The sequence below is a fragment of the Grampus griseus genome (genome assembly GCF_964374135.1).
Source record: "Grampus griseus genome assembly, chromosome: 4".
Lineage (NCBI taxonomy): Eukaryota > Metazoa > Chordata > Mammalia > Artiodactyla > Delphinidae > Grampus > Grampus griseus.
Window position 1 is genome coordinate 57,662,910 of NC_138997.1, and position 17,539 is coordinate 57,680,448.

The 17,539-nt window shown below is 35.4% G+C and overlaps 1 protein-coding gene across 1 annotated transcript; it reads right to left on the minus strand.

Moving 5' to 3' along the window:
• Positions 1–601: 601 nt before the first annotated feature.
• On the minus strand, positions 602–1,791 carry CABS1 (calcium binding protein, spermatid associated 1; the record flags this gene model as incomplete). The annotated part of the gene is given in 3 exon segments (XM_082653741.1): positions 602–702; positions 705–1,623; positions 1,627–1,791. Coding segments are annotated over 3 exon segments (1,185 nt in total).
• Between the last annotated feature and the right edge of the window lie 15,748 nt (positions 1,792–17,539).

Sequence of the window (17,539 nt, forward strand, 5' to 3'; positions counted from 1 at the left end):
GAACCCTGTAATGTTTCTTATGTTTCTTACAAGTGGATGCTAAACAATTACTAAATAACCTTAATTTTTCTATGAGTGAGGACTGGAAATATATTTTTAATAAAAGAGAATCATTGGTTGCATACTAATAAAATATCTGTTTAGAATAAGCATTTAAGGTCTTTTAATACTACAATAATTGTTTTTGAGATACATTGTTAATTTGATTATCTTTGTCTCTTTAACTCACATTAAAATATACTATTAAGGCTAGATGCAGCAGGGAGTGAGCTTTCTTTATTGCTCTCTCTTAATACCCCTGAAGACTGAGATTAAAGATTTTATATTAAAATAAGTAATTATTGAATAACTCAATTAAACTTTGTGATAGTAGGGGAACTCCTGTATCGCTGAGTTTTTAAAGTTTCCATAAATATATTGTGCTGTATGACCACTATTCTTAAACATCTGTATTTTCTAAGTTTTATACTTGCCTTCAATGCTCACATTTTTTCATTTATTAAGAGTTTTGCTTGCTGGACAAACTTCTTAGATGTTAAAACTAGCTATCTAGACTATTGCGCAATTCTCTGTGGCATTTTTGTTGTTCTTTTTATTGCTTTCAAATCAGGAACTCATATGGTTCTTCTTTCAGTAGTTTAAAGACACCCATTTCAGTTATGAAAGTGTCTTTCTTATGGTTTAGGGTATCTAGATCGGGGTAGTTCCTGACAGTGCTTCAGTGTCCTTTGTTACAGATTCTGTTCTATTATTTTCAGACAAATCTTCTTTTGTCATAGTAGGTGAATCTTCCACGTGGTTCGTAGCTACTGATGCAGGGATAAAGAAGTCATATCTGGATTCAACAGCAGTAAGAAAAACGGGATGGCTTTCTGCTTCATTTATCATATCTCTCTCCATCCAAACACTGACTCCATCTGTAGACTCTTCATCAGTTAGCAGAATATCTTCTGGGTTATCTTTTTCTCTTTCACCAGTGATAGTGAGTTCAAACACAGCAATGAACTTTTCCTCATCAGAATCAGTTAGTTTAGGCACAGCATTGGGGTCATTTTCAGGAAGAATTAGGTCAATTTCAGTTATTTTCTCTTCTGTAAGGGTGATTATGTCTGGAACAGTGGTGAAGTTTTTTTCAGTAGCTGGAGCGATTTCAGCCTCAGGGATAGAGGAGTCAGTGATATCAACAGCCTCATCAGCAGTGACATTGAACTTAACTGTGGAACCATAATTGTTAATACCAGGTTCACCCATTGTAGCTGGAAGGATAGGGGTATCAGCAATGCTGGCTGTGCTTTCCTTTAGTGTGCCAGAGACTTCAGGAGTTAGTGAGACATCTTCATACCCTGGGTCAATGGTATCCAAGAGAATATCTTCTTTTGCCATGTCAGTGTAAAAATCTATTAAGGAAATAGGAGCTGGTGATGATATATTACCAGTTTTCATGGGCATGAAGTTTTCAGTAATAGACCCATTAGTCATTGGATTTTTAGTGTCTGTCAGAGTGGCAACTTCTTTCTCCAGATGGGATTCAACTTCACCTTCTAATTTTCGTCTTTCCTTTGGAGCTGTAAACTTGTTGCCTGTAGTTGTTGAAAAATCACTTTCTAGCACATAGTCATTTACTCAAGTAATGTGGTCTCCTTCTGAAGTAATAGTTGTTTCTGATTTAATAATAGTGTTGTTAGTTCCAAAGAAAATGGTTGCTTCAGTTATTGTCTTAGTGTTTTCTGTTAGAGGATGAGAATAAATTTTTGGCAAACTATCTTTAGCCATGGGAAAAAGTGTCACCATGCACACTCAGAGGTCTTTCCCTGGGCTCTGTGGTATCCCTAGGCAGGAGAGTGGTGTTCTTTATAGTGACTGAAGCATTGGTCATCATGGTGATTGTTGCATCAACCACAGGGCCAATGGCACTGGCTCTCCTTGGAGGTTGTTTCTGTGCTCTGATTGGGCACTGTTATGATTACTTGTATTAGATGAAAAGACAATAGAGTCCCCTCTGATTATGAAATCAACATTCACAGCCAAATAATACAATTGCAAGGAACTTGGGATTTACCATGTCTCTGTTTATAAGGGATATACTTTCCAACATGTGGCTAGTGTCACTTGAAACAGACATAGCAGAGTTTGCCAGGTACTTTATGGGTTTAGTGTCAATGGAGGAAACACCAGGAGCCACGGATTATCAGCATTAGTTTCAAGTTGCCTGTCTCTCAAGTAAGTAACAGTGTCTTTTTGAGATGAAGCATCTTCTCTTGAGCTTCATGCTATTTAAATATCTAAAACAAATTAATGGCATTTTTGACAGTGGATGTAGCTGCAGAAGGTAATTAGGTAGCAGAGATTTCAGTTAGTTCTTTTCCTCAGAGAGGGAATTCTCACTTTTTCAGTAGGTATAATAAAAAATATGTTACTGGCCTATTAAGGTCTTGGCAGTTTTCTTCTTCATTGTAATTGTTTTTCTTGAATTAACTTGAATAACAGTGAGATTGTCAGGTTTTGTAGGTTTAATTTCTTTAGGAATGTTTTTCTGTAGAGAGTATTATTTCAACCCCAAATGGCTTTTCTGGCAGGGAGTTCATGTTATATGTCAAAATCCACCCAGAAACAAGATCAGGGTGTGGAATAACTGTATTAGCCTCAATAGTTATATCCTCAATTTCAGAGGGAGTATTTTCTATAATGATGTTAGTTATATCAGTCATCATTACTTTGTTAACATCCTTAAGCTTTAGCTAATTCGATAAAATGGGATTATAGTCTGGTGTTAATCTTTTCCCAGTGTTGTTAGAAGAAAGAGAATTTTCAGACTCAGGCAGAGCTAAATCTGAAAAAGGGCAGCAGCATGAGCCAGAGTAGTGGTTTCCATCTCAAAGACAAATGCTTGTTCTTCATTAGATATGGACTCAACCTCAAACTTAGCAGTGCTTTCTCTTAGTTGATTGGTCTGGGATAGATATATCGCCATACCCTGTAGAAATAGCAGATAGGTTTTACGATGGATAATTTTCACTTTAAAGATATGGGAAGCTTCTCAGAAATGTTTTTGCTTCAAGGGGATATCACTATTATTGAGGGCTCCAATGTCTTTGTTGATTTAGGGAATGCTGTCAGCATCTGGGACAGAGAAGGAAGTCTCAAGTTAGTGACAGGGTTTTTTATTTCTAAATAGAAATAAAATCAGTTCCAGCAGCAGTGAAGGAAATCAGAGGGTAAAGCCAATCTCTGTGTTGGCTAGCTTAGTGGGAGGTTTTTAACCTCTACTTTTTTCTTTCTCATCATTTGGTGTTTGTGAAGCTTAAGTCAGGATAAAGCATGCTATAAACAGAAGACTTGGTGTTTTTTGGGGGGAATTTGTGTGTGTGTGTGTGTACAAAACAGGTAAAAATGGAGGTGTTAGGTGTATAACTGCTAGAAGTTATCTTGGAGTATTTGGTATTTGTTATGTTGTCTAGAGTAAAAATAAGGAGCAAAATATTCATTTTTATGAGCATTTAATCTCCAGTTAGAAATGTCAGGTAAAATATCAACTTCACAAATAATAATTGTCAAATAGTCTTTCATTTTAAAGATTACTTCTGTGATCACATCAGCTCTCCTACTAATATAGTTGTGAGGTGGAATCACATTGATTGTAGCATAATAAAGCTTTTCTCTCTATGGAGAATAATTTTACTATTATATGTGTTTTTTTTCACCATTGACCTCAAAAAGGACACTTCAGATTGAGAGTGTGTCATCCATTGAAAAACAGGAAACATGAAGAAAGTCCTTGTGGGACTGCTGGAATCTTAGCAGTCTTGAGGGTATAACTGGGGTCATCTGCTGTAGGGAATATAGTATACACTTATTTAACCAATAGATCATTACTAGCAAAGATATTATCTGACTTAACAGAGGATCAGATTCTATAAGTAAGTTTCATTTTATCTGAATAGTAGTTTCTTCCATTGTTTTAGTGTCTATACACTAAGGAGAAAATGTTGTCTTTTCCCAGAAAAGTATTAAATTTATATCTACTGACATGTATTTTAAGTTATATATCTTCCTTATTTTGGCAGCTATAGCAAGTTTGCTGGGGTAACATTTCTTTAATGTTTCATTTGCTCTGAACTTTGAGGTGTTTGGCTTGGTGATTATGCCTCCTTTTAGGTAACAATTTTTTCAATTAGTTCTTCTTTTTTTAGTGAAAAGTAGAAACTGCTAACCAAAGGGGGAGATTTTGCAGTAAGTCCCCAGGAAGGTCATCTGCCACATTTATGATTTTCAGGAATACATGACTAGGAAGAATTCTCAGATATAGACTTTGAAAATGCTGATATCATAGGGATGTCCACTATTGAGATTTTGTCTGTATCATGAATATCTTGAGAGTTATCAGAAGAAATGCCATGTGTAGTTTTAAATGAATCAACTGAAACAGAATTCCTGCTTTAGAAAGAGTCTTTATATCTTCAGAGTTTATAAATTTATTGGAGAAAATATAGTACTTAACCTTAATTGACAGGATTATAATCATTACTAGAATGCAGCTGCTGTGGAAGCTTCAGTTTCAACATCTTCATTCACTAAAGAATTCCCACCTTAGAAACAGTGAAGGAACTGAGAGGAGGCATTACATTTTGAGATTTGGTTGTAACAGCATTCACTTTTTTCTCTTCCCTTCCAGTGATTGGAATGTTGGGTACTTGAGTAAGGAAATTGTAATTGAAGTGTGTTGGCCTGTGAGGTCACTATTTCTTTGTTTCCAGGGAAGATGGTATTTACAGCAGCGTCAGTCACAACCCTCATATCTGTTTTGTTGTTTGTAGGTGCCTCATGGATATCCTTTGGGATAATTGTTTCTATATGTGACTGAGGAATATCAGTCTTAAAGAAAGTATCTATCTCAGCCTCCTTGTTAGCTTGTGGTACAATAGGAATTCCTTCAAATTTAGGTAACATTTTTTCTATCTCAACAATGGATTCATGTGTAGCACTTCTGCTTCCTGAAGCTTGAAATTCAGTATCTGTTGCTTTGAGATTGGCTGCATTAAATTTTAACTGAGAATTTCCTTCTACCGTGGAAATTATATCCATGTTAGATGAAGATTTTTCATCTTTAGGAATAATGATAATTACTTCTGGGAGCAAGTATGAGTTCACAGCCATGAAATGGGTTTCCTGAGGAACAGATCCATCTGGGAGAGAACGCTTGGTTATGTGAAAGCTTGAATAAGCTGCTACAGGGGCACTGTCATAATCCTTATTGACTGATTTATTATCAGTAATGACATTTTTATTCACAAGGTAAGGCTTTAGGTCAGCATCTTTTAGAAAGTTTGTTCCCACTTGGATAACTGGATCATTTCCTTTTACTATATTTGTATCTGTGAGGTGATTTTCTTCAAATTCAGTAGCTACGTCTTTCACTGCAGAAGCTTAGTTATCTCCCCCGTGTAATAGAAATTTGGTTTACTGTATTCATTAAGCAAAAGAGTAGAAAACTTGATGGCTGTTTCCTTGCATTCTTTTTGATCACCAGAATCATCAATATCAAAAATTTTGTTCTTGGTGACAATAGCAGCAGATGTTTGATATCTACCATATTGTTTGAAGAACCAGTGGCATCAACTTGAAGAACAGTGTAGACCAAGGGTAGAGTCTTTGAGACCCTTTGACTTTTAGTACTTTGCCCTTCTGAGACAATGCCTTCATTAAAGTAAGCAGAGTCTATAGACACAGGCTCCAGTGTCTCTGATATTAACACTGTTGGGTGATATAAGTTTGCATCTTTTGCAAGTCTGGTGGCTGCAGTTTCTTTAGTAGGAGCATTAGAGGTTAGGATTAGAGTTTCAGGTAATCCCATAGATGTAAGTCTTGGAGACATGACACTCTCTGATGATGGAAGGTTATAATGGCCAATGTAATTTTTGATTTTAGTAGAGGTAGGAACATTTGGCATATGGGTGGACAGCTTTTTCAAGGGATAAAAGAAATTAAGAGCTGTGTTGATTGTACCTTCTGTGTTTTCATTCACATTGGAGACGTTATCACTGGAATGCTGAACTAAAGGAAAATTATTAAACCTTGAATCAGACACTGCAGCTATACCTGTTTCACCTTCAGTAAAATCAGATATGCTGGATGTGGTGGTGTCTGCTCTTCTGGGTGTAGCTACTTTATAAATAGTAGGTGATATGCTTTTCCTGAGGAAATTATCACTGTTTTTTAAAGCAGGATTCGTATCAGTTGTGAATGTCCTGCTGTCAGTTATGGGTTTTGTGTCTAGAAAAAGGGAATAATCAATTATTTTATTTCCTAAGTCAAAGTCTTCAGGGGTAATTATGGTGTCATCATCACCATTTACGGTGTTTTTTCACACAGATGTTTTGTCAGAAAAACTAGAAGAAAAATTTTTAGTTGAATCAATTAGGAAATGAGTTGTGGGTCTATTGGTATTGACATTGGCATTAGAATCTTTGAGAACAATGACATCAGTGTCAAAGTTCTTGTTTTCCTGTCTAGTAATCGTAGCTTGGTAATTTTCTCTAGCTTTGAACTCTGGGGGTGTTGCTTTAGATAGACTGTCTAAAGCAGCAACTGTGGTGTATGGTACATGAGACACACATGTCTTTGGGGCATGTATGAGTGTACTTGTTTTTATAAGAGAATTATTTTCTCTGTCCTAATTTAAAGGTATGCTTATCTGGGACATACTCAGAACAACTGTCATCAGATGTAATAGTTATATAGTCCACATATGCTGGAGTGATTTTGCCTGCAGAAGAAATGTCATCCACCCTTTCTGAAAAGTCTTCTGTAAAATAAATGATTTTATATTCAGCATCTATTTCTTTCTCTATAAAATCTTTGTGCTCAAATATATTCCCTTTAAAAGTACTTGATGTATCCTTTTCAAAGGTAATGGTATTAGGCAAAATGATAACTTTTTTGGATGGAATAACTATTTCATCAGGTAGAATGTTATAATCAGTCTTTTTGTTGGTATATTCTCCTGTAGTAGTGACAGGAACAAGTTCAGAATATTTGGAAGTTCCCAGGGATGTTTTGAAATAAGAAGGAGGAAAAATTGATCTATATTGTAGGGCATCCAATTCAGTTGGAGTGTTTGTGATGGATCCTCCTGTGTTAGTGACTTTATCACGAGAGGCAGGCCTAGATGCTTCTGGAAGAGTTAATGTAGAATCACCTAAAAATATATTTTTTACATTAGATGGTGTTTGAGGTTTGACGTGTGTAGCATCAAATTCAACAGTGAAAGGATCATCCTTATTGTTGTCACACTTGGTGAAAGGATTGGGCTCAATTCCTGATGGAAGGATTTTCCCCACAGCTGGGATGAGAACTGCTGCATTTATAAAGTTACATAATTCAGATATAGCAGCTGGATCTTCTTGATCAAAGAAAATAGCGATTTTCCTTCTCTCATGGACACTATTTTGAGAGCCTTCTCCGGGGGAAAATGCTTATCATCATGGCTGTTTGAGACTTGGAATATATTCTGTCAGTCTTCATTTTATAATTTTCAGGAGCATCTCTATTCAGAGAGAAAAATGAGTCAATGTCACCATTAGTGGGAATATGTGAAAAAGTAGGTGATTCAGTTAGAAAAACATTTGAGGCCAACGGGTAGGAATGAATGTCGGCATGCATTGTTATGATCCGCCCCTCTGGAACATCACGTTCATTAATGACGTCAGCATGTTCAGTTGCTCTCTCTAACATTTCTAACCTAGGTAATAAAGATTCAGACAAGGAGTTATCTGTCATTAAGCCAGAAGTTTCAGGATTTTCGGTTAAGGAATTAGGAATGAGCAGAGCAGATGTTAACAGAGAGAATCCTCTAGACTTAACTTTATCTTCTTCAGGTAACATAGAATCACCTCCTTCATAACTACCTTCAGTGGAAAGAACAACAGAATCAGCCACAGTGCTGGCTGCCTTATTCATAGATGAGGAAAACATTGAAGCTCTGTTTGTGTCCTCAGTATTTTTATTAATGAAGGAAATATCATCAGGAGTGACATTGAACTCAGCGAAAGGAGTAATGTTGTTCTGTGAATGGGGAATATCTGCCAAGTTTGATTTATGTTTATTTGCATTGGATCTGGCTAATATGGTGGTTTTTGCACCATCTGGGACAGCATTATTATACAAAATAGACGAGATACATTTCCTGTTGAACTGGTCTTTATATTCCACAGGATTGGTGATCACAGCAGGATCAATGGAATCAGTTGTGACTAATCTGCTCTCTCCCATTCTTTTCATTAGTGCTGGGTCTGGAACAAATGGGTACTTCATTATTTTGCGTTTAGCAAGAATGATGATGGTGTTATTTCTAGTTAGACAACTATTTTTTTATAACTGTTTCATCTAGAAACTGAGGTGAAAAAGTCCAACTTGAGTCAGTTAGAGAATAAATCATGGACCTGGGAGCCTTTGTGTTAAAACTGACAGTAGAACTTTTGAGAAGAGTAGGATCATTTTCAGAATTAGGAATTTCGTCTTTGGGGACCAAGATTTGGTGTTTGTTAGTTTTGATATCAATTGCAGATCCTTGGGGTAAATGTTCAGAGACTGCAGCACTGGCAGAAGGTACATGAGACTCAGACACACTGGAGTCACTAGTATGTGTGACCTTTCATATAAGGGGGCCATTTCCTTCCTTAACTAGTTCAAAGATGTAGTTATCTGCAGCATATTCAAGGGCGTTTTCAATAGTTACTATATCATTATTATTTGGAATATTTTGTCCTGCTAAAATGGTGTCATGTGCTCTTCTGAAATATTTTATGTAAAAAGAACTACTTCCATGGCTGTATCTTTCTCTATAACAGTCTTCTCTCCAAATTTATTGTTATCAATTGTGTTTATAATGCCTTTTGTTGAAATAATGATAGTAGGGGAAACATTGACTTTGACAGATGAGGTATTGCTTTCTTCAGGTGGAATATTATTTTTATTTTATTTTATTATTTATTTATTTATTTAATTTTATTATTATTATTTTTTTTGTGTGGTATGCAGGCCTCTCACTGTTGTGGCCTCTCCTGTTGCGGAGCACAGGCTCCTGACATGCAGGCTCAGTGGCCATGGCTCACGGGCCCAGCTGCTCCGCGGCATGTGGGATCTTCCCGGACCGGGGCACGAACCTGTGTCCCCTGCATCGGCAGGCAGACTCTCAACCACTGTGCCACCAGGGAAGCCTGGAATATGATTATTATTAGTTTTTGCTGTGATGCCTTTTTTCATTTTGAAAACTGGATCAAGTTCATAATACATAGATGAACTCATGAATGTTGTGAAATCAGAAGGAAGAGGAGTTGGTTTCCATGACGATAGCCTGTATGTTGCAGTGGGAGTATTTGCAATTGTCCCGTCTCCAGTAGTGACTTTAGGAGAAGAACTTTGATCATTAGACCTAGATGATTCTGGAAGAGTTAATGTGGAACCAACTGAAGAGATGCCTTTTAAATTGGAATGTGCTTGAGGTTTAGAAGAAGTAGCAACATATTTAACAGTGAAAGAATTCTCTTTCAATGTATTTGCATCTTTTAGAAAACAAATTGGCTGTTTCAGAAATTTTGACTTTCTCTTCCACATTGTTGTCACTCTTGGGCAGAGTATGAGACTCAGTTACTGAGGAAATGACTTTTTCTCCAGCTGGACTGAGACCAGTTGCATTTGTAATGTGACTTAAATTGAATTTAGTAGCTGAATCTTCTTGATCAGGAAAATTAGCTACTTTTCCTTCTTCATAGATTCTATATTGAGAGACATTTATAGGAGAAAAGGCTTTCATGATTGTTCTGTGAGGTTCAGAATATATTTCATCTGTCTCAATTTTAGAAGTGTCAATAGACTCTCTGTTTACTGAGGGAAGTGAATCAAACTCACTTGTGGGATTGTCTGCAAAAGTAGTGGAACCATCCTCTTCCTTTGATCTATATTTCTGTTTTTGTGCCAGTACCATACTCTCTTGATTACTGTAGCTTTGTAGTATAGTCTGAAGTCAGGGAGCCTGATTCCTCCAGCTCAATTTTTCTTTCTCAAGATTGCTTTAGCTATTCAGGGTCTTTTGTGTTTCCATACAAATTGTGAAATTTTTTTGTTTTAGTTCTCTGAAAAATGTCATTGGTAGTTTGGCAGGGATTGCATTGGATCTGTAGATTGCTTTGAGTAGTATAGTCGTTTTCACAATGTTGATTCTTCCAATCCAAGAATATGATATATCTCTCCATCTGTTTGTATCATTTTTAATTTCTTTCATCAGTGTCTTATAGTTTTCTGCATACAGGACTTTTGTCTCCTTAGGTAGATGCAGCTCTATTTACAATAGCCAGGACATGGAAGCAGCCTAAGTGTCCGTTGGCAGATGAATGGATAAAGAAGATGTGGCACATATATACATGGAATATTACTCAGCCATAAAAATTAATGAAATGAGTTATTTGTAGTGAGGTGGATGGACCTAGATTCTGTCATACAGAGTGAAGTAAGTCAGAAAGAGAAAAACAAATACCGTATGCTAACACATATATATGGAATCCAAAAAAAAAAAAAAAAAAGGGTTCTGAAGAACCTAGGGGCAGGACAGGAATAAAGACACAGACGTAGAGAATGGACTTGAGGACATGGGGAGGGGGAAGGGTAAGCTGGGACGAAGTGAGAGAGTAGCATTAACATATATACACTACCAAATGTAAAATAGACAGCTAGTGGGAAGCAGCTGTATCACACAGGGAGATCAGCTCAGTGCTTTGTGACCATCTAGAGAGATGGGATAAGAGGGTGGAAGGGAGATGCAAGAGAGAGGAGACATGGGGATATATGTATACATATAGCTGATTCACTTTGTTATACAGCAGAAACTAACACAACATTGTAAAGCAATTATATTCCAGTAAAGATGTTTAAAAAAAAAAGTCAATGGCTGCATTAGTCCCTAAAACCAAACAAAAAAAGTTTTATAGATGTCGCTGTTAAATGATACATTGTTTATGTAAGTAGAGAAAATAGCACTGTAACAATGAAAGGTGTATACATTATGATTAGAAGACTGTTTCCCCTCCTCCTTTGTGTTTAAGGAATAATGGTGTTTTGTTGGGTTTTCTTGTATTTTCCAAAATTTTAGCATAAACTTAGGTCACTCTTCTAGTAATATTTAAAATTAAAATATAAATGACATATAATTTTAGTTTAATCCAGTTATTTACAGTTGCTTTACTCAAAGATTAATTTGCTTTTAGAAGTTTTGCTAAAGCATGATGATTATTCTTGAGAAACTTGAAAGTATGTTGATAAAATGCAGGGGAAAATTTAATGGTCCTAAAACTATAGTGCATTCAAATTGAAGACAGGTGTTACTGAATCTCTAAGAAATATTTATATTTCTCCCCCCTTGTAACAGTGTATATTTTGAGATCTCTAGATAAAAGTTATAGGATATTTATGTGCATATATTACTCCAGTATGTCTATAAATTGAGATACTAGTAAAATTTCTTAACCTGATATTGATACAGGTTCTTTTGTTTCCATTCCTGAAAAAATAAACATAGTCACCATGACTTATTACAATCTCATTACACTTATTTTAAAACTAGAAGTTTGTACTTTTTGAACACCTTGCCCATATTAGCTAATCCCTGCCCACCCTTCCCCACCCCTAGCTCTGGCAACCACCAGTCTTTTTGTTCTCTTTATCTATGAGCTTTCTTTCTTTCTTTCTTTTACTTTTTTAAGATTCCACATATAAGTGAGATAATACAGTATTTGTCTTTCTCTGTCTTATTTTCTTAGCCTGATGCCCTCAAGATCCATCTATGTTGTTGCAGATAGCAAGATTTCATTCTTTTCTATAGCTGAATAATATTCCATTGTATGTATATGCCACATTTTCTTATCCAGTCATCCATCAATGGCTACTGAGGTTGTAGCCATTGTAAATATTATTTATTGTAAAGAATGCTGCAGTGAACATGGGGGTGCAGGTATCTTTTTGAGTTAGTGTTTTTGTTTTCTTTGGAATTGCTGGATCGTATGGTAGTTCTATATTTAATTTTTTGAGGCACCTCCATACTGTTTTCCATAGTGGCTACACTAACTACTATTTTTATTTTCAATATTTTTATTCTGAAATTTTAATTTTTATTCTCTGAGCTATATAAAAGAAACATGGAAAGCTCAACTAATTATTTGCCCTTTTCCCAGTAAGATAGTTTATAATAAAATTACACTCAGTTAAAAGAATCTTGTTTGCAGAACATATCCTTATAATGATGGAAACAATATTGAAAGCCTTATTGCCACCAGATTATGAATATTTCTAGTTGGATATTTAGGTTGAGTGGTTGATTGTAAGAACAGTGGTCAGACACACAGACTATAACAGATGAGTTCAATTCATATCTGCCTTGCTTACTAGAAGTTTGATCTTGAATAAGTGGCTTGCTTTATCCATACCTCAGTTTTCTCTGTAAAATAAGGATAATGATAATTCTTATTCCACAGAATTATTGTAAGAATTAAGTGGATCTACCTATTTGCAAAACAGACATAGAGACACAGATGTAGAGAACAAATGTATGGATAACAAGGGGGAAAGCGGGGGTAGGGTTGGAGGAATTGGGAGACTGGGATTGACACATATACACTATTGATACTATGTATAAAATAGATAATTAATGAGAACATACTGTATAGCACAGAGAACTCTACTTAATGCACTGTAGTGACCTGCATGGGAAGGAAGTCCAAAAGAGATGGGATATATGTATATGTATGGCTGATTCATTTTGCTGTATGGTAGAAACTAACACAACATTGTAAAGCAACTATACTCCAATAAAAATTAATTAACAAAAAAGAAAGTTCTTCTGCATCCCAAGATTTAATAAATATTTATCTATTTTTTCTTCTAAAAAACTGAATGGATCTATATATATTTAGAAATATTTACAACAGTGTCCAGGCCATAGTAAGTACTACAGAGGTGTTACCTATTATTATTATTAATGTTATTAGTAGTAGGAGAAGGAGCAACAGCAGTCTTCTGTTCATATATTCTGTTAATAGAGATTTGGAGAACAACAGAACTTTGAAATAATGGCCCCCCAAATAGAAAAGTATGTTTTCAGATGAAGTTGGGGGATGATGTAGATTTTATTAGTTACTGTAAATTAACATATGCTTGAAGTCTTTTGTAGCATCTCCTTAAGTAATTCATCTATCAAGTAGGTCTTTTTTTAAATGAGGTTGAAAGCATCACTCTATACGGCAATAGAAAATTATAGTAAATTATTTTATTTTTATTATTTTGTAGCATTAAGTCAATAGAGAGCTTAAAATGGAAGTTTAGTTCTTAATTGCTATAGTGCTATGCATTTAGTTCTCTAGCTTGGTCCTTGACACATACTCTTGCAAACCTTTTTCCAAATTGTGATTGCAGCCTTATTCACTGCATATATTATATAGAACTATAATCATTATTGGGATTGTCACCATTTGGAGAAGTAGCAATTGTTCCTTTTTCAAAAATGGTTTCAGCTTTGAGATCAATATCAAAATCCAAATGATCATCATCACTGTTAGTGCTGAACTTATTAAGTTTCAGGGAAGCTCCAGGTTTGCTAGGCTTCTCATTATTCAAAGAAGTCTTAGGTCCAGTATTTTTCCAGTGCCCATTTTTCCTGTAGATCCATTTGTGCTAAACTTAGTGTCAATTTTGTTGGCTGATGCAGATGTTACAGTGACCCATGTGTCAGAAGGAGACGTGGTGGGTAACTTTGGGTGTATATTGGTGATGATTTGGTCCTTGTGGAAATGATAGGTTTAGGGGCTTGTTGGGGGTAGGAACAGCAGTGGGACTTGAGGTGGTGACACTCGGTAGATTCTTGGAAGTAGTAGTGACAGTAGTATCTGTGCTTAGAGAAATGACAGAAATTAGCAGGTTGTGAGTGGCAGAAGCACAAGTACCAGTTATTATACTGTAAAAAAGGTTCGTTCAGGGCTTCCCTGGTGGCGCAGTGGTTAAGAGTCCGCCTGTCGATGCAGGGGACATGCGTTCGTGCCCCGGTCCGGGAAGATCCCACATGCCGCGGAGCGGCTGGGCCCGTGAGCCATGGCCGCTGAGCCTGCGCATCCGGAGCCTGTGCTCCGCAATGGGAGAGGTCACAACAGTGAGAAGCACACGTACCGCAAAAAAAAAAAAAAAGGTTCGTTCAAAATTCTATGTGAAATGAACCCCACCTTTTTTTCTAACCTTATTTTCCTCTGTACTACTTTCACCATGAACCATATACTCTTGATTATGTAAACTACATCCTGTTTCCCCTAAAGGTCTTTTGCTTCTATGATGCTCTTCACTCTGTCTAGAATGTCCTTAACCTTCTAATCTAAGGATCTAAATGATCTTCATGTCCTTTAAGGTCCAGATCAAATAGCCTCACCTCTTGAAAGCCTTCCTATATGCCCAACTTGAAGTACTCTTTCCCTCATCTGAAACCTCACTGTACTTTATATGTTCGTTTTATGAAATTTACTACTATTTTGACATAAAACAAGTAGCTGAAAAATATTCAAGGATAAACTGAAGTTTCTTGAAGTCGTGGTACATATCTACTGTATTTTCTATTATCTTTTCAATAAGATATTATTAACATTTCTAATATATTTTTCTTGAAAAACTGGAGTCACGAGAAATTTCAGTTTTAATGTAGAAAGACTTATTTAGAAACATTGCAATAGTAAAGTGCTTAGGTTTTGATGTAAGCCTGCCTGGATTTAATTCCTAGCCATTCTTAATCTTTCCTTGATTCATTTTCTGCATTATGATAGAATTGTTGTAAGTATTAAATGAATAAATCAATATAAAGTGCTTAACACGTTGTCTGGAATATAGCTAACTACTGAATAAATGCTAATAATTTTTATGGTAATAATTAGGTTAGAGATTTAATTACAATGGATTAAGGAGTATTTTGAAGGATCCAATTAGAGTAACAAAAATTAAGTGGTATTCAAGGGAAGCACCACCTTATCATGAAGCATCATCCCAGCAGGATGACTTTCTGATTTAGGGCTTTCAAGCAGCACCTAATGTACACAAAGTGCCATAACATAATCAGGTGTCATAATGATGCTCTTAGAATCTTGAGGGTATGTAATATATACCATAATTCAAAATCATTCATTGAAACTATTCAGTTGAAGTGGCTTGTCTTTCCCTCTCTTTAATGAATGAATCATTTTTTTGAGAATGTGACAGGCATTCTCTGATCATTTATTTGCTGATTTTTTTAAAAAAGGATATTATGCTTGGCTCTCACACAGTGAAAATTCAGATGAAGAAATAAACAGCAAACTAGGAATAGCAGGATAAGGTGGTCATTTAAACAGAAAAAGTGTAATCTACTTTCATGTAGGAATGAGTAAATAGGAAATAAAGTCTGAGAAGACCAGCACTTTGCCAAAATAGATGTTGCTACTTTTTAAAACAACCAAATAAAATGGTTACATGCTTTCTATACTTAATTTCTAAAACCTTGGCCTAGGGCTCTAGAGCCTTCCTAATATGACCTGGATCTACTTATTTGACAGTATTTTTGTTTAACCTGCCATGTAATGAAATAACAATGATAGTAAGCATTTGTTGCTTAGTATATTGAGGCTTTGTGTTTAGTCCTATACATGAAATAACTCTAGGACATCAAGTCTTATGTCTCTTACTTATTCTTATTTTGGGTTATTCACTCATGTTGTTCTCTTTACTTAGAACATATATTTTTAATCACCATCTATAACTAAATTCCAGCCCTATGAAGCCTTCTTCTACAAGTCTGTACAAAATTTTAAAACTTTTTAAAATGTGTATTGGTTTTTAACTCTAACTAGAGGTTTAATTTTTTATTGAGGTATAATTGATGTAACATTAGTTTTGGTAATATTAATTTAGAAATAATAATCACATTGTATTAGTTTCAGATGTACAATGTAATGATTCAATATTTGTATATGTTGCAAAATGGTCACCATGATAAGTCCAGCTAGCATCTGTCACCATACATACTTATATTTTTTTTTTCTTGTGATGAGAACTTTCATGATCTACCCTCAAATATGTAGTATGGTATTATTAACTATGGTTACCATGCTGTATACTACATCCTCAACACTTATTCATTTTATAACTGGAAATTTGTACCTTTGACTTCCTAGAGTTTCAACTTTTTGATGGAAGAGATCATGCTTTATAATTTTTATTCCCTTCCCCTCAATACACACACAAACACATAAACACACACACACACACACACACATTAACATAGTCCTAGGCATAAAAAAACAAAATATCTTCAAACCAGATAGGAATTACAGTACTCTTGCCAGTGTTAGAACATTAGTTATAGTGAGCTCTGTGGTGGTAGTAGGGTTGGTGACGTGGGAGTGGTTGCAGTGATAATAGCAATGTTATACTCAGTAATGGTATTAGGAGTTGGATTTTGGATAGGCATGGTAACAGAAGGAGATGGCTTAGAATAAGCAGTTGAAAATGTTTTAAGAATATTTTGTAAGTAAGAATTCTAACATGGTAGGTTTCTAAGACACATAGTTGGTCTATAGAAACACATTGTTGAAACCTATCATGCTGAGAAGATTTAGTTCTTGTTAGATCTGCTGGGGCTATTCTTGTTTGAAATTGAGGTTGCTGAATTTCCCTAAATTGAGTTGAACGAGGATGAGCTTGGTTTAGTAGTCTTGGAGAATTTAGAGGTTTTGATCAGTGTGGTAGAATTTGAATTGATGTAAACAGCTAAGGAAGGGGAATATTTGCTGTTAAATTTGCTGTCATTTGAATAGATCTTGTCAAATGATTGTGGTCGGGATGAGGTAGATTTGTATAGTTGAGATGGAGGTCAATATGGCACAACGCAGATAGGTCCAATCCATAATGAGAGGTTCAAGTTAGGTGAATGGTTGGAAGATACATGCCATGGTGGCTGATCAGGTATTTCTTGACCCTTGTCAAGTTAAAAGAAAAAAATTCCATCAGAATTCAATTGTAATTCAGTAACATCAAGCACAAATAATAAGCTTACCTTGGTGCTAAGACCAAATCATATTTGCACAGAGGTTTTCCTATTCATTACTATAGCTAAAAGACAACAAAAATAGAATAAGATTAAATAAATAAGGAATTAATGTTTTTATTATAAAAACAAAGCAACATCTAAAAAGGACCTTAGTGTCTCAGCCTACATATATGCATTACAGTAGTATTCTCTTCATAATACTAATGAAATATTCTATTCATAAATTCTTTCTGATGATTAAAAGAATTAATATATGTAAAGCATTTAGAATATTTCATGGTGTATAATAAACTAAATTTATTTATTACTATTATGACTGTTATCATTAGTAGGAATATATCAGGAAAAGCTCTTTCATGTCACATAAAAGTGGCAATTGGACATAATGGAAAGTTTGCAGGTTTTGGAATCAGAGAGGCCTGAATTCAAACCCACATC